Below are 18,663 nucleotides of genomic sequence, written 5' to 3'. Positions count from 1 at the left end.
GGTGACATTGACAGGTGTGAAGGGGATTGGATTGGGAGTGAGGAAAGAGAGGTCCCCGATCCCCACCCTGAGCAGCTGGACAGACGGACACCTACTGACATGGAGAGATGGAAGTAGAGCAGATGGGGGGCTGGAAGAGAGCCGAGGGGGCTGGAGAAATGTTCAGTCTTAGGTGCCCCTGAAATACCCAGGGAAACAGGATGAGCAGTGGAGTTGTGTATGTGGGTCTGAAGCTCAGAGAAGTCAGAGAGTGAGGAACCTGTATTTCGGATGCGCCCTTGTGTTTGGACCTCTGATTCCAAAGACCTGCAGAACTTAGAAACAGGATGAGAAGATGAGGAGGATGGAAATGAGGCAGAAGGGAGGAGGAGGTTCGTGTAAAGAATTCAGAGATGGGAAGGGACTTGCATGGATTTACTGGCTTGTAGGGAGGTCATCGGTGAACTTGGTAGGATTTACTAGAATAATGGGGAACACTCTGAAGGGTGAGTGGGAGGGGGAGGGTGTGGTGACAGCATGGGGGTGAAGTTCTTTAGTTTTCCTTCTGTTTAAATTAAAAAAAAATTTATGGAGTATAATTGCTTTACAGTTTTGTGTTAGTTCCTGCTATGCAGCAAAGTGAATCAGCCACACGTGTGTGTGTGTGTGTGTGTGTGTGTGTGTGTGTGTGTGTGTGTGTGTGCGTACACATGCTAAGTCAATTCACTCGTGTCTCTTTGTGACCCCATGGACCATAACCTACCAGGCTCCTCTGTCCATGAGATTTCCAAGTAAGAATACTGGAATGGGTTGCCATTTCCTCCTCCAGGGGCATCAAACCCCAGTCTCTTGTTTCTCCTGCATTGCAGGCAGATGGTTTACTGCTTGAACCCTTTTTAAAAAAAATTCTTTCCAGAACATGACTATAAAGAAGAATAGAAAGGTAGGGCCATCCTGGAGGGGTGAAGATGGGGTTGCAGAGGGGTAGGATGCAAGGTCAAGAGCAGTTGTTCCGGTGTGTGTGGGTGTGTTTAATGGATAATGGGGCTTTTTTTTTTTTTTTTTTTTCCAATGCAAATAGACTCCTCTAGAGGAGTCATGGGATATTACTGTTTTTAACTTGCTTGAAGTTGGTAGCTTTAATGGATCAGTGGATAGTATTCAGGAGTCACAAATACTTAAGCTGAGTATGTATCAAGGTCTAGTAGCCTCTCTTCTGTACATTTATATTTGAAAGATAAAAGGGGGAAAAGGCTTATTTTCTTAAAAATCATTAGTCTTACAACCCCGCAGGCAGGTAAATGGTGTGAAGGGGTTTCTTTATTAAATGTTTTGTTACTCAGTAGGAATCCTGTTGTATATGTAAGGACAGAGATTTAAATGAAACGTTCTCCTGCAGGAAAAATCCTGCACAAAACTAGGTTTATGTCCTTTAATAAAATGTCACTAAATTTTCTTATCTGCAAGAGATGTAGGTAGATTTGAATGCAGAAGGTAATGTGGCAGTCAGTTAGATGATGGAGAAGTTAGAGATGCTGCTACTTCTGGAAAGTGGAAAAGATGAGGATAAACTGACTTTTTTCTTCTGTAGAGTAAAAAATTAGAGCTGAAAAAGGAACAAAACCTCAAATGAGTGCCAGTGACCGTTTTTTAAAGGAGAAATGAATCAGGAATTGGGAAGGATTTCATTCACACCTGTGCCATGCCTCCTTTGAAGCTAATTACCATTTCTTTGGGTAGTCATGGAATAAATACAGCCTTGAAAAGAGGCATCATGGAATACAGTTTATGTTTCTTGAAAAGATAAAGAAGGCTTCTCTTGCCATCATCCCAGTGCATGTAGTGAAAGTCCTTATACCAGTTTTGAGGATTTAGAGTTTCTAGGATTCCAAATTTTTTTAAGCTGAAGCAGAACACAGTTAACAAGGTAAATTTAATATAGAGAAAACGCACAGTTTAGCCAAAGCTGAGCATAAGCGTTTTGTGTCACTTTCTGTTTGTGATCACAGGTGATGCTGTTCCTTCCCGTCACTGAATGATTGCTAATTTTAGGTCATACAAAATTAATCCATCAGAAGAGAAGGGAGCATTGGAAAATAGTCATCTTTAGTGAGTTGGCAAGGATAACGTGCAATTTTAATGGCAGGGGTCATCCAGGAAAGCAAAGAATTGAGTATAAGAAAAAGAAAAACCAAAGCACTGTAAAAATCATGCAAATCTAATTCTAAAGAATGTTTGGCACTTGGGTTTAAGATTAGAGATTTACATTATAGAATTATTAAACTAATGACCTAAAGTAAGAAGGCGAGGGTGGGATGATATGAGAGAAGAGCATCGAAACATGTATATTATCAAGTGTGAAACAGAACTCCAGTCCAGGTTGGATGCATGAGACAGGTACTCAGGGCTGGTGCACTGGGATGACCCAGAGGGATGGGATGGGGAGGGAGGCGGGAGGGGGGATCGGGTTGGGGAACACATGTAAATCCATGGCTGATTCATGTCAATGTATGGCAAAAACCACTATAATATTGTAAAGTAATTAGCCTCCAACTAATAAAAATAAATTTAAAAAAAAGAAGGACCATATTAAGAAGCTTTGATGTTAGTTGTTTACTATTGAAAAATCAGTTTATTGCTCACTTATATTGGCACGTGAATAGGGAAGGAAGACTATTTTAAAAGTTTTGAAATTGAATTTTCAGGTTGAGGCCATTGATATAGTTTACTCATAGGTACAGTTTGATCTTATGCCCTTTCAGATATTGGAATTAAATATTGATTCTAGTGAGATTCCAGAATTTTAAAACCTTACATTTTTAAAGTTTCTTACTTTACTCTCAACAGCAAAGAAATTTTATTTTATTAAAATTAATTAAAAAAAACAGCAATGATTTATATTTCTTGTATTATATATTTAGTGTTGGGGGAAATGGTATGCTGAGGAAATATTTGACAAGGACGTAGGATTTTATTTGAAGTGCAGTTCTATGATATGTGATATAGCATATATATATGTGATTATGCCATATATAAATATGTAATATATGCCAGGTCAGGTGTTAGTTATTCCTAGGCAGAAAATAATAGTAGGTTATTTCACTGTTTAAATAGCCAATAGGTGGTTCCTGGGCTCTGTCCATTTTGCATTTTTATTCAGCCTTTGTGAAGCTGGCTCTTTGCCTTAGGGACAAGACATGGAATTAAAGACAGAAACCAGGTGCTGAATAATTGCATGGCTAGAATAGTAACAGTCAAAATTGGGATATTTCTTTACGAGTTTTACCTTTCTATTTCATGTAGAGTGAATCCCAGGCTAATTTTATGTTTAGAAAGATTTTTACCTTAACACATATTTGAGAAGATTTTCAGCCCAGACAGTGAAGAATCTGCCTGCAATGCAGGAGATCTCAGATTCGATTCCTGGGTGAGGAAGATCCCCTGGGGAAGGGAATGGCAGTTCACTCCAGTATTTTTACCTGGACAATCCCATGGACAGAGGAGCCTGGAGGACTACAGTCCATCGGGTTGCAAAGAGTCAGACTCAACTGAGCAACTAACACACTTTCAAGTCTAGAGTGCATTCATATGAGCTGTATATACCACAGTTACATGTGTGGGAAAAAATCCTTACATTTAAAAAATAGTAAGGAAATCCGGAGAAGATGGTCAAAGAGGTGGCAGGGGGTTACAACATATTTATCTCTGCTTCTAAACCAAGAGCAGGGCTTGATTCATATCTGGTATTCTGTGAAGGTTGGGCAAGTTGAATTGACTTATTAGAATGATTCCTCCCCTTCTAAAAGGAAGAATTCAGCTATAGTCTCTGAATTACACAATCACCACCTCTCCCTCCCCCTCCACTGTTTTTTCTGTAGATTTGACACATTGTATTATAAGCTTAAAAATGAGAATATCACATTTGCCTTCGAGATTTGCTTGAAAATCTAAAATGTAAGGAGGAAAAAAATGTATTAGTTTTATGTAGATCCCTGGGTGGCCCTGCACTTGGGCTTGGTATTTACATTTTCATGGTAACTGAGCACATGCCAGGTTGACAGGTCTTTTATTCAGCAGGCAGAATAGCTGGTGATGGTTAAAAGTAACCTAAAATAGAAATCACCACATTTAGTTTATAAAGATAGATTAGTATTTATAATGTTTCCCTCTTCAAAGTGTTAAGCATCTTCCAGCGTGTGTTGTGAGAATGGGAATTAAATGGTGGTTTTACTATGGTGTTTTATTGGGCATACAAATTCTACACCACACTAACAGGTGTATTATTTGCTTAAAGTGTTACACGAATTCTTTGCTTGAGATATTTTTACCATAAAGTTAGGATTAGGAAGGGAAATTATATGATGATCTGAGATATTCATTTTTGAAATATTTACCACACACCTGAGATGAGAAAGTGCTTAAAATGACATGGTGACCAGTGGTCTAGCAGCTCTCTTGCTTAGAGCAAAAAAGGGCTTTAACTAGGGCAGCATGTCTATTAGTAAGGAAAAGGTAACAGCAGGGAATAGCTTATTTCGATGTGATCATGTTCCGTTCTCCCATTTGGCAAATGTGGAAACTGAGGCACAAAATACTTGTGTCTTGTAAAGTAAATTATAAGAACATAACGGTTATATTTTAGAGTGTCTTTTTTAGGATGTAAGAGCAGATTATTCTGTATCAAGGTCTGTTGTTTGAGTTTCTGATGGAATATGAGACAGACCTCTCCTTCAACACTCAAGGGAAATGAGGGGGAGCTGAGAAGAAACCTTTGAGAGTGAACTTGGGATGAGCAGGAGAGGGGATGCCCTCTGGCTTCCCTCTGGGCGTGGCCAGGGCTGGTGTGGTCCAGTGTGGGACAGGTCTGGCAGTACTTACGAAGCCGCTGTTGTGCTGTGGTCCTTTATTCAAAAGGACATAACAGTTATGGGACATCACAGAGGAAAGGTGTTTGTTCCAGGAAGAATGGATGGATTCAGGGCTGTGGAGGGGCAGAGCAAGGCCCCTGGGGAGGAGGAGAAGATTGAAAAATTGTATATGCTTCCATTATTAGATCATCCCTCCCAGGGACTAAAATGTGTCTTCAGCTGATACTGCAAATTCATGTTTCTGAAATTAAACATATCCAAGTTAGGTAATTATTAGGATGGTAGTGTCATTCCTCTGTCATCTGTGGTGAAAATCTAATAGGAGGAAAACCCGTGATGGCCCCAAATCAACTTGACTACTAGTTAAATGTTCATTTTGCGCCTGCGAAGGGCACCCTTGCCAGTGGTGAACTTGACAAGGCCCCTGGGTCTGTGTTGGGCTCTTAGCGTTTCTCCCTCTTCCGGGTGCTGGTTCCCCGAGTGATAGGACCGTCCCTTTCTCTGCCTGCAGAACAATTGACCATGACCACCGAATCGGGATCAGACTCGGAATCCAAGCCGGAGCAGGAGGCCGAGCCCCAGGAGGCGGCGGGGCGCGAGGGGCCGCAGCCGGGGGCGCAGCCGGGCCCCGAGCCGGCCGCCGAGGAGCAGCCCCAGGCGCCGGAGCAGTTCGAGGAGGCGGCCGCCCACAGCACGCCGGTGAGAAAGGAGGTGAGCCCGCATCGCCCCGTACCACTGGCATTCCAACCCAGAGCCATGAGTGAATGTCTGCTGAGCTTTTCCAGGCTTTGCTCTGACCTGGGTCTCTTAGCACTAGCAGGAACTTGGGGGGTGGGTGGGGAAGGGATCATCTGCTTGTCCTCTTCTGTTCTCCGGGCAGATGGACACTTAAGCTGTTTTAAGGCTTTAAGTGAATGACATTCCACAGCCTTGCTTGGTAACGCCTTCCTTTGATGAAGGCACTTCAGCTCACACTGAAATCTGGACTGCGGGTCCAGGGTTTTATCTGAGTTTACAGGGAGGCTAGACACCACACTGGCAGCTCTAATTATGCTCCCAGTTGTTTATTTAAGCCTCTGGTGGCTCAGACAGTAAAGAATTCGTCTGCAATGTAGGAGACCTGGGTTTGGTCCCTGGGTCCGGAAGAGCCCCTGGAGAAGGGCATGGCAACCCACTCCAGTATTCTTGCCTGGAGAATCCCCGTGGACAGAGCAGCCTGTTGAGCTGTAGTCCATGGGGTCGCAAAGAGTTGGACATGACTCAGGGACTAGGCATGTACACTCTGGTTCAGAACTATTCTAATTTTTCCCTGGGGGCTACTCTGACCCTAAGGTTACCAGCTGTCCCTAGTAGGTGTTCAAGCTGCTCTCTTTCTCTCTCCCATGGACATATCTGTTTTCAACTCTGTTACCTAAATGTGTTTAAGTTGTCATGGATAATGTGATTATTCCCTTTAAAAGTTTTCCTGCAAAATATAAAGCATGATTTATACTTGGGCCTTGAATGAATGCATATTTAAATTTTTTTACCTTCAAAACCTGGGATCAGTATGTTTTAGGATGCTGACTCATGGGTTAAGGGAATCTGGGAATCACTACACATGGTTGACCTTTTAAAGGTTGAAAGTGTCTGTGTCAAGCCAGAAATTCTAGAGGATATCAAAAGAAGAGATATGAAGTCCCCATGCCTTTTTAAAAACACAACACATAATTATAACATTAAACTATGTGTTGACGGCCTGATTATTTTATTTCTTTTCTCATAGTATTTAAGTTCTGCTTTTAAACTCTATAAAGAGTCATGTTGGAACTTTCCTAGCAGTCCAGTGGCTAAGACTTTGCACTTCCAAATGCAGGGGGTATGAGTTCAGTTCTTGGTCAGGGAACTAAGATCTTGCATGCGGTGTGGTAGGGGGTCAAAAGGAAAAGAATAACATTTATTTTTATGCTCTGTCTGATCTCAGACATTTTGTGAAGGGAGCTGTGGGTTATCCTTTAACTTCTGTCAGGTGGAATCTGAGGAGCAGGTGTTGTCATCATGGTTTTCCTTCGCTTTTCTTTTTGTGTAGACATGATGGTGATAGGGTTTTGTTCGTTTTCAGATCTTCAGAAATTTTAAATTATTAGGCTGGATTTTTCTGTCCTCTTCACTCTGAAATGAAATAAACATGAAAGTGGGAGAAGAGTTTCTGTACCCAAATATAATTAGATATACATAGTTAATAAATGGATTGACTTTCTATATTCAGATATTTGAAACTAAAGAGAAGTGACTCTAAACCACTTTTCTTCTGTGGTTATCTCAAGTGTTTTCCAGAACTCTTTTCAAGTCCTCTGGACATGAGCTTCCTCATTTACAAATTGGAGAGATCAGAAAAGATAATTTTCTAAGAACATATCTTTCTTTGGACTTTTCAGAGTGTATTTGCAGACCAGTAGAAGTGGTGGTTGGGCCCATGGGTTGAATATGCATTGGTGGTGATCTAATAGAAAGAAGAGGGGTAGAAAAAGTCATTGGAGATCAGGGCACAGGGAGGTTCCAAGGGGACTGACTCAAAGGAGAATGTTACTGTTCTGTAGGATCGCTCCCTCTTGCATTTCTGAGTCTAGCTTGGACTGGACTGTTAGGCTTTGAAAGCAGATTAAAGCCTTTGAACAGATTTGATATTTACTTATACTGGCTCATTTACAATGGAGAGTGGGGGAGCAGACTTAAAGGATTATTTTTAATTAATTTCAGTACTACTGGCTTGATTGAATTGAGTTAGAGCTAAGTCAAGTATTTTAAAAGCAGTCGTAAAATAACTGAGAACATTAATACTTGAAACTCTGTAGACTTTACAGTTTATAAGATACCTGATATGTTTATGGAGCAGTATGGGTCATAGAGTAAAGGACCTGCCAAACAGCTTGATCCAGTGAATGAAAGAATACATTTGATTCAATCTTAGATGATTTGTTTACTTTTAAGTCTTACACTATCCAGTGCCTTTGTTTTTTTCTAACTTAAGTATAGTTGATTTACAATGTCATATTAGTTTCAGGTGTTCAGCAGTGTGATACAGTTATACACGCATATATATTTTTTCAGATTATTTTCCATTATAGGTTATTACAGGGTATTGAAGATAGGTTCCTGTGCTGTGGTCCTTGTTACTTATCTAGTTTATATATAGTAGTGTATGTTAAGTTGCTTCAGTTGTGTCCAACTCTTTTTGACCCTCCAGGCTTCTCTTCTCTGTCCATGGGGATTCTCCAGACAAGAATACTGGAGTGGGTTGCCATGCCCTGCCTCCAGGATATCTTCCTGACCCAGGGATTGAACCCACGTCTCTTATATCTCCTGCATTGGCAGGCGGGTTCTTTACCACTAGTGCCACCTGGGAAGCATGTGTCTGTTAATCCCAAATTCCTAATCTGTTCCCTCACCCTTTCCCTTTTGGATAACTATACATCTGCTCACTATGTCCGTGAGAGCCAATGCCTTTTTAAAAAGTCAGGAGACCGAACTTCCCTGGCAGTCCAGTGTTTAAGACTTCGCCTTCCAATGAAGGGGGTGCAGGTTTGATCCCTGGTTGGGGTGCTAAGATGCCTCAGAACCAAAACATAAAATAGAAGCAGTATTGTAGCAAATTCAATAAAGACTTTAAAAATGGTCCATATCCAAAAGAAAATCTTTAAAAGTCAGGAGCCCTTTGTACCCTCCTTTGCTTGGGAGAAACTTGATGGCATTCACTAAGAACTGAGCACTTCTTGTATAAATACTTGAGTCAAACTGAAGGAAAGCCCTATGGGTACATTTAGATGGCAGAAATTATTTAGGTGTACCTGTTAGTATTATTTTTGTGTATGTGTATCCATTCCTCATATCCTAATTCAGGTGTCCCTTATACCGTAGGAAATAGAAGAGCCCGTTTACACAGTGTCCTTTGATTGCCTGAGCAATGCAATATTTATTTTCTGTCTTGCAATGAAAACTGTCCATTGTTTGCTCTCCACAGGTCACTGACAAGGACCAGGAGTTTGCTGCCGGACCTGCCAAGCAGCTCGAATATCAGCAATTTGAAGACGATAAACTTTCTCAGAAATCATCTAGCAGCAAACTATCTCGGTCTCCATTGAAGATTGTCAAAAAGCCTAAAAGCATGCAGTGCAAAGTGATACTTCTGGATGGATCAGAATATACCTGCGATGTAGAGGTAAGTGTATATTAAAAAAAAATTTTTTTTGTCCCAGATACTGAGAGCTGGGGCATATTGGTCTAAAGCATGCAAGATGCCTCTTTGTTTTTTCAGATTTCTGGAAAATTACTCAGACCCAGTTTCTAAATACAAAATTATTTCCAGTCTCTCTCACAGGGGATCAAATTACTGAAAATACTTGTAAAGTCCCCAAAATGTTACAATCAAGAGAAAAATGTGATCTTCCTTTTAAAAAAAAAAAGAAGAAGAAGACAAAATATCTAATACTTTCCATGGTAGGAAAACCATTTTGGAGGCCTTAAAAAATCAACTTTTCTTTAATATCCTGGCTGTGAGCTGTCACTGAAATGAATTTTACCTTTTCTATTTGCATTACTTATGACTGGGTTGTTAATTGGAGGAAACTTACATATTTCTGTATACAGGAGTGGTAGGGTGATTTGAATGGTGAATGTCCTTTTCCTGCTTGGAAAATGAGTAGGATCTGCAGCTCGAGTGTAAAAGGGTTTTAAAATTCACATCTGCATCTCAAGTGTAAAAGCGTATGCTCCTCTGTGCTCTCTCTGTAAAGAAAACAAAAAAATTCCTTCGAGAGAAAGGGCAGGTGGAATGACTTTTATCGGAGATGTGTGGCCAGACCAAGTTAACAGCTGAGAGCAACGTGGGCTGTTGAGAGCGATAGAGACACGGATGGTTGCTGAGTATCGCGAGAGCGCAGGCTGGACGTGAACTCAGGCGGGAGCTACAAGTCCGCCGGTCCACAGCACACCACCCATCGCATCTTCTGCCCCAGCCGCTGAGCTGGGAGAGATTATGATTTTAGATTTAATATTTTCATTTAAAGAGCTGTTCCTCTGCCTCCAGCCGCCTGCCCTTGGTCCTTCGCACATCCCTCCGCTTAAACGCCGCCCACCACATGACTCCCCTGGCCCCCTCTTCTGCCAGGGCTGCGGAGAGTCTGTACCTCTGTGTGTGGTTGTGCATTTCAGTTCCTGTTTTCTCATGACACAGCCAGCACCCAGCCCACCTGATGCCCATGTTCTCTGCCTGTAACCCCTGCGTCGATCCTTATAGTCTGCACAATGCGCTCACGCACCAGTGCTTTTCTTGGAACAGAAGGTTCAAATCCATTTCACATTGATAACATGATTTAGGGTGGGGATGGGGTTGCATTACCAAATCACTACAGATTACAGGGACAGAAAAAAATTTTTTAAATAAACTTAAATCAGAAGTGATTTCATTTATCATGTTAATTTAGAGAATTTTTGTCTTCCTGTAACCTGACAATTATTAGTGGGTTGCTTAGTGAAGTGGGCTTGTTTGTCACCAACTGGTTGAATAGGAAAAATGGGTGGGGAGTTAAATATGTGTTCTGAGGTTTGCCACACACAGATCCATTTGTTGCAATTTGCCTGCTGCTTCTGATTTTGCCTAATTTCTTAGCCCAAAGTATTCAATTATTGATTCAGATGTTTATTCTGGAAATGAGAAGATCCAGTAATATACTTTTGCCTGAGCTTTGCTATGAAGCTTAAGGCACTTTTGTAACCTTTAGCAACGTTGCATTTTTCCTATGTGGATCCACCTTCTGGAAAAATTTAAGGCAAGAGAAGTTTTTTTCTTTATCTTGAGGGTGAGTCTTTCAACTGAATTATATTTATATAATAGAGTACATAGGATTCCCTGGCAATCCTCTAGTGAAGACTACCAGAGTTTTCTAAAGAATAGTCTGGAAGAAAGTGGATAGTGTTTCACACAGGGAGAATCCCAGCAGAAAGCGTAGGTGCATCTGTGGAAACCAGTAGCTCTGATGGCTTCCACTGCCTTTTCCTGTTCTGAGATTCATGGAGAGAAGAGGCACAAAACTCTGGAGAAGCAGGATTACCACCCCTAACCCCTGTTCCCAGCTGGAGCAAGTGAATTAAGAGTAGAATGCAGGAGACAGTAAGAGGAATAGCCTGTTTGGTTTTTTTCTTTTCTTTTTTTTGCATTGGATAAGACCTCAAACAAGGCACTTTATTTGAATGAAATCTCTGTTCCTAGCTGTTTTTCCTCCCTGGCTTGTTTAATGCCTTGAACGTTTCACCATCAGAATCAACAAGGCTCAGTTGGCCATGACTATGTCATGAGAATTTATAGTTGCCAGCAAAAGACCCCCTGCCAACACACACACACACACACACACACACACACCCCTTCCCTGTACCTGGTTTCCAACACACACACACACACACACACACACACACACACACACACACACACCCCTTCCCTGTACCTGGTTTCCAACACACACACACACACACACACACACACACACACCCCTTCCCTGTACCTGGTTTCCAACACACACACACACACACACACACACACATACACACATACCTTCCCTGTACCTGGTTTCCAACACACACACACACACACACACACACACACACACACACACACACCCCTTCCCTGTACCTGGTTTCCAACACACACACACACACACACACACACACACACACACACCCCTTCCCTGTACCTGGTTTCCAACACACACACACACACACACACACACACACACACACACACACCCCTTCCCTGTACCTGGTTTCCAACACACACACACACACACACACACACACACACACACACACACCCCTTCCCTGTACCTGGTTTCCAACACACACACACACACACACACACACACACACACACACACACACCCCTTCCCTGTACCTGGTTTCCAACACACACACACACACACACACACACACACACACACACCCCTTCCCTGTACCTGGTTTCCAACACACACACACACACACACACACACACACACACACACCCCTTCCCTGTACCTGGTTTCCAACACACACACACACACACACACACACACACACACACACCCCTTCCCTGTACCTGGTTTCCAACACACACACACACACACACACACACACACACACACACCCCTTCCCTGTACCTGGTTTCCAACACACACACACACACACACACACACACACACACACACACATACACACATACCTTCCCTGTACCTGGTTTCCAACACACACACACACACACACACACACACACACACACACACACACACACCCCTTCCCTGTACCTGGTTTCCAACACACACACACACACACACACACACACACACACACACACCCCTTCCCTGTACCTGGTTTCCAACACACACACACACACACACACACACACACACACACACACACACCCCTTCCCTGTACCTGGTTTCCAACACACACACACACACACACACACACACACACACACACCCCTTCCCTGTACCTGGTTTCCAACACACACACACACACACACACACACACACACACACACACACACCCCTTCCCTGTACCTGGTTTCCAACACACACACACACACACACACACACACACACACACCCCTTCCCTGTACCTGGTTTCCAACACACACACACACACACACACACACACACACACACACCCCTTCCCTGTACCTGGTTTCCAACACACACACACACACACACACACACACACACACACACCCCTTCCCTGTACCTGGTTTCCAACACACACACACACACACACACACACACACACACACACCCCTTCCCTGTACCTGGTTTCCAACACACACACACACACACACACACACACACACACACACACCCCTTCCCTGTACCTGGTTTCCAACACACACACACACACACACACACACACACACACACCCCTTCCCTGTACCTGGTTTCCAACACACACACACACACACACACACACACACACACACACACCCCTTCCCTGTACCTGGTTTCTCTTCTTTTGATGGTACAAGGTAGCTTTTTCCATTGCCCAGCAGTGCTGCAGCAGAGGAAACCCAGCGACCCTGAAAATCAAGATACAAGAAGCCTTTGCTCTCTGAAAACAGTGACGTCATAAAGTGTGCAGTTCCCGCCCCCAGTTTTGATGGGAGACCCTTTTCAGCTGTGCTGGATTTTTCAAATTTCCCTCCAGTAGCAGCCGTAGATCCTTGTAACATTGGGTGTTTTTCCATTTGAGAGATGTATTTCCTCAGTTATTTTTTTCAAACTCTTCATCTTAACTATCTAAACTATAGAAAGAACTAATTACACAAAATGTAAGAAAAAATCTGATGATCAGCAATTTGATATGCATATTTGGGCAATGTTTGCAGGCCACAGGATTGTCACATTTGCCAACAAAATCACCAAGACTGCCATTCCCTTCCTGTCATTTTTATTGGACCTTTAGAGAATACAAGCTACTTCCTATGGCCAGTTTGTCGCCATCATCATTGCTGTTTAGTTCTTGAACATGAATTTTAAAAGAGAAAATAAACAGAAGTACCGGTCACAACAATAGAGGAAGCAGTGCTTATCATGTTTGTTTTATTTTAATTTCACTCTCATTGTTTCTGGGTTCTGTGGGCTCATCTGAGTCTGATTAGCGTACAGTGTATTTTCTGATGACCATCCAGTTAGAAATGTTTCCTCTTACTTGACACCATTCTCATCTAGTCTGACTTGGTTTTAGGAAAATAAATCAGACATGGTTTGAACTTTGAATCCATATTTCATCCATATTTTAAGTCATTTTCAGGTGTAGTTTGGTTTGTTCTCCATAAGAAACCCAACGGGTGGAGGAGTCCCAAGCTTGACCTCAAAAGTGGCAGAAGGTAGACCTTGAAGGCAGACTTCGTTTTTCACAAGGTCCCGCTGTGTTGCTGGTTTAGTCGTGAGCAAGACCAAGCGCTTGTGAGCCCCAGGTAATCCCACATGGGGCTGGAATCCAGGGGACGATGCCCATAGGTGAAATAACTCTAGCCTCTCTGGAGAGATCTTTGCATCAGATTTGGGCAAATACAGAAGGTACTTAAGTGTAGCAGTAAAACCTTAAAAGCCTGCAGCTCAGACATCCCCCCAAGTTTGGCCATGCCCAGAGGCCTGCAGGTTGATGAACTCCATGACTGAGTACCACTCGGATCCTTCCGAAAGCCAGAGTGTTTACTCCAACATGCACTTCTTGCTACCATTCAGAGATGCTTCCAAGGGACCAGGGAGGATACAGGAATATTTTGCCCTCTGTCCTAAATGTGCTTTTGTCACCTTCTAACTGTTAGGAAGGAACTGTTTAAAAAATTTCCAAATACCCTATCTTGCTTGTAATCCAATTAACTTTCCATACCATGCTTCTGTTTCATGTATTATACTCACTGGGGTTTAGCTGGAAAAACAAAATCACTGTCTGAATTTTCCATCTTCTCTAGGTTACATGATTAAAGTGCCTTTAGAAGTTCTTGAAAAAGTGTGTGGTAGTTACTCAGTAGTGTCTGACTCTTTGCAACCCCATGGACTGTAGCTCCTCCACCAGGCCCCTCTGTCTGTGATCTTCTCCAGGCAAGAATACTGGAGTGGGTTGCTATTCCCTTCTCCCAGGCATCCTCACAACCCAGGAATTGAACTCATGTCTCCTACATTGCAGGTAGATTCTTTACCATCTGAGGCACCAGGGAAGCTCTTAGAAGTTCTTAATTGGACTACAAATAGAATTGCTATCACACAAAAGGTTGAATAGAACACCTGTTGCCTTTCATGGAAAATGTAGTTGTTAAAAAATAAGAATTTTTTTCAAACCAGTACGAGTATCATTCACTCAACTACTGTATAATTCAGAGGTTTTGATTCTGTGTAATTGTGTAAATTTGGATTTAACCTCTCAGTGGGTTTCTGTTCAACTATTTGTTTTACTGCATCAAAGCACCTGTTACGTGCTGTGACCACGTGGCCCAGTCTTGCAGCTGAGCCTTCCACCCTGAAGACCAGTGGGCTCCTGACCACAGAAGGACTTTAATAAATTCAGTTTCCTTGTGCAGCGACTCTTTGAGCGACCATAGGAACAGTGACACACGAGGACTGTTAACAGGCATCTTCTTATTTACCTGACATAGTCAGCGTGCAGTCTTCCCGAGGTGTTCAGATTTGACTTCTTGAAGGTTTAGGAGAAACAAACTCTTTTACTAAAAGTGTTAAAGCTTCTCCTAGGTTTCATTTCAAAAAGTAACAGGGACCACAGTTCCCAGTCACACAGCTCCAAGCTGATTCAGGGTCCCAGGACAGGAGTCTCTGCCACTAGTTGAGCTTCTTTAGCCTCCTTCCTAGAGGAGGTCCTTGATTACAGCTTCCAAACATCTCCTGACATGTTGTCTCCACCAGGCATCTCATTCACATCTCTGTATTTTGTAGAAAACATCGATTGATTTGTACATGGCAGGTACTGAAACAGTTTTTAACAAGGGGGTGCATCATTTGAGTCTTAATTATGGTTTGTCTTGATGAGGTTTCTTTTTTCTGGTTTACAACCATTTCAGTCCCTGGAGCTGACATCACACAGCATGCAAAAGATGGCAAGGAAGACCTTGATATAAAGCATTTCTTGAGGGCCTGCAATGTTCCAGGTACTGAAAACCAAATGAGGCAAAGACTTCAAGCTTAGACAGCTCTTCCTCAGGAGTCACACAGTCTTAGATCTGGAAGGATCATTGGAGATGACTTTGTCTCCTGTCCCATTTCACCGAAGAGGAAATGGGCCCAGAGTAGTTAATGTTATGCCTGAGGACACACAGCCTAGGAAGGACCATGAAGTCTAGGGCCCAGGTCTCCTGCCCTCTGCTCCAGAGCTCTCTTTGTTGTCGTTCAGTTGTTCAGTTGTGTCTGCCTCTTTGTGACCCCATGGTCAGGAAGGCAAGGAAGACCTTGATATAAAGCATTTCTTGAGGGCCTGCAATGTTCCAGGCACTGAAAACCAAATGAGCCAAAGACTTCAAGCTTAGACAGCTCTTCCTCAGGAGTTACACAGTCTTAGATCTGGAAGGATCATTGGAGATGACTTTGTCTCCTGTCCCATTTCACCGAAGAGGAAATGGGCCCAGAGTAGTTAATGTTATGCCTGAGGACACACAGCCTGGGAAGGACCATGAAGGCTAGGGCCCAGGTCTCCTGCCCTCTGCTCCAGAGCTCTCTTTGTTGTTGTTCAGTTGTGTCTGCCTCTTTGTGACCCCATGGACTGCAGCATGCCAGGCTTCCCTGTCCTTCACTGTCTCCCAGAGTTTGCTCACACTCATGTCTGTTGAGTCAGTGATGCCATCCAACCGTCTCATCCTCATCTAAGAGACAGGTTGAGTTGATGGAAAGGATGTTATCTTCTCAAGACTTCTTAAACCTAATTTCTCAAAAGGACCACCAAGGCCTTGCTTCTGGCTATACTATCATGAAATAAGATGCCCTGGAAGATACCTGCACCCCTTTGTTCATAGCAGCACTAATCACAGTAGCCAAGACATGGAAACAATCTAAATAGCCATTGACAAAGGGATGGATAAAGAAGTTGTGGTACATATATGCAGTGGAATATTACTCAGCCATAAAAAGAATAATATAATGCTATTTGCAGCAACATGGATGGACATGGAGATTATCATACGAAGTGAAGTAAGTCAGACAGAGATACAAACATGATACCACTTATATGAGGAATCTTAAAAATGATAGAAATGAACATATTTACAAAGCAGAAAGAAAATCACGGACATAGAAAACTTATGGTCACTAAAGGGAAAAAGAGGGGAGATGAATTAGGAGTTTGGGATTAAAAGTATACCCATTACTATATATGGGCTTCCCATGTGGCATGATGGTAAAGAATCCACCAGGCAATATAGGAGACACAAGAGTGGCAGGTTCGATCCCTGGGTTTGGAAGATCCCCTGGAGAAGGAAATGGCAACCCATTCCAGTATCCTTGCCTGGAGAATCCCATGGATAGAGGAACCTGGTGGGCTATAGTCCATGGAGCTGCAGTTGGATACAACCTAGCAACTGAAACAAAAACAGCAACTACTACTGCATATAAATTAGGTAAACAAAAGCACCTACTGTATAGCACAGGGAACTATATTCAATATCCTGTAATAACCTGTAATGGAAGATAATCTGAAAACATTTTTTTTTTCAGTTTGTGTTACATGAGAAGCTAACACAACTTTGTAAATCAACTCTACTTCAATTGAAAAAAAAAGATATTCTGTGAAGAGTAGAACTTGGAAGCAGCACTTTTTAATTTTGAGTAAGAAGGGGAAAACAACTGGGGAAGGGCCTTGCAGAAGCTCTTCAACGTGGGGAAGGGACCAGAGCTCCAGCTGATCTCCACTCCTTGCCAGAACGTAGAATGACTGGGAGCCAGTTGTACAGTTGTTGCGTGTGCTACTCAGAGTGGAAAGGCAAGTCTGATCTGGGAACCTCAGCATCCTTTCTGGAGAGAAACACTTTCCACAGTACAGTGATCTTCCCCCCCAATTTTCCTGATCAATTGCCAGTTCATTTCATAATTACAGCATTTCCCCCATGAAAAACAGGTTATAATTTTCAAGATTATGGCTCGTCTCCCTTTCTTTATCGTTTAAATTGATGCCTTTCTTTTCCCGGCCATAGTCTTGGCTCTTCGGGAAGTTTAGGGAGAACGCTACTGGCATCAACCACAAAATGAGAAAAGTCTTTTCAAAGTTAGTTCATAACCTGGGAATATGTCTACATGGTGGATCATCTCTTGAATTTGATGCCACTTTCTTTGTTGTTGTTACCTTCAATGTCAGAGGCGGGTGTTTTTGACTTTGTCCCTTCTTGGACAGCAGAGCTCAAGTCTTGTAGCATAGGAGGTTCTTAAGGTCGGAGGACGGTGTGAACTCTAGTTCAGTCCTGCACTCACATTCCAATAAAGTGCAGAGGTAGGTTCTGGAAGCTTGGAGGGCAGTGATATTAAAGTCCTTGTCTTAGGGGCACAGTAAAATAGTCACAGAAAACCAGCCTGTACGCAACTTCGTGGTGTCCGTCCACATACCAGCTGATCTGGTCTTAAGTGCACACAGTCAGGCAGCAGCTTGTGTCAGGATTTGACTGCCATGTACGCCTTACAGTCCAGCGTCCAATTGGCACAGGAAGAGAGCTGAATATGAGGATCTTAGTTTGAAAACCCTTGTAATTTAAAAGGAGATAGCCAACTGTTACTTCCCTGGTGGCTCAGTGATTAAGAATTCGCCTGCCAGCGCAGGAGGCACAGGTTGGATCCCTGGGTCAGGAAGATCCCCTGGAGAAAGAAATGGCAACCTACTCCAGTATTCTTGCCTGGAGAGTCCCATGGACAGAGGAGCCTGGCGGACTTCAATCCATGGGGTCACAAAGAGTCGGACATGACTGAGCGCACATGCACAGCACAGCTTATCACCTAATAATATATTAAACACTGGAAAGCATTTATTAAATCTGAGAAAGTGAATTTCATCTTGACTCTCCCTTTGTAGCCTTTTTTTCCCCAACCTGGAAAGAAAATTATCAGTGTTTCCATATGAGCTAATCATTTATCTGACAGTTGGGGAAATGCTGAATGATTTTATTAAATATGAACAGGAAGTAACTGCACTCGACACCCACTTGTGAGGACTAAGACATTGACCTCAAACAGGAAATTTGCTTTTCTCACACTGCCCAGCTTGAACCTGCTGAGATCAGACAGAAGATGTGGCTAAGGGTCTGTTGCTGTTGTGCCAGAAATCAGTA

The 18,663-nt window shown here is 42.8% G+C and overlaps 1 protein-coding gene across 6 annotated transcripts in view; it reads left to right on the top strand.

Moving 5' to 3' along the window:
• Nucleotides 1-18,663, top strand: part of EPB41L3 (erythrocyte membrane protein band 4.1 like 3) — a 138,892-nt gene that overhangs the window by 40,068 nt on the left and 80,161 nt on the right. For all 6 annotated transcript variants that reach the window (XM_065932543.1, XM_065932545.1, XM_065932544.1 and 3 more), the window contains 2 exons: nt 5,359-5,558; nt 8,848-9,045. In XM_065932543.1, the coding sequence (XP_065788615.1) occupies nt 5,370-5,558; nt 8,848-9,045 (387 nt within the window). In that variant the 5' untranslated portion in view covers nt 5,359-5,369. Of the gene's footprint in view, nt 1-5,358; nt 5,559-8,847; nt 9,046-18,663 lie in introns of those variants that run through there.

Source organism: Muntiacus reevesi, chromosome 4 (genome assembly GCF_963930625.1).
Source record: "Muntiacus reevesi chromosome 4, mMunRee1.1, whole genome shotgun sequence".
Classification (NCBI taxonomy): Eukaryota; Metazoa; Chordata; class Mammalia; order Artiodactyla; family Cervidae; genus Muntiacus; species Muntiacus reevesi.
This window is presented reverse-complemented; position numbering and strand designations above follow the sequence as displayed.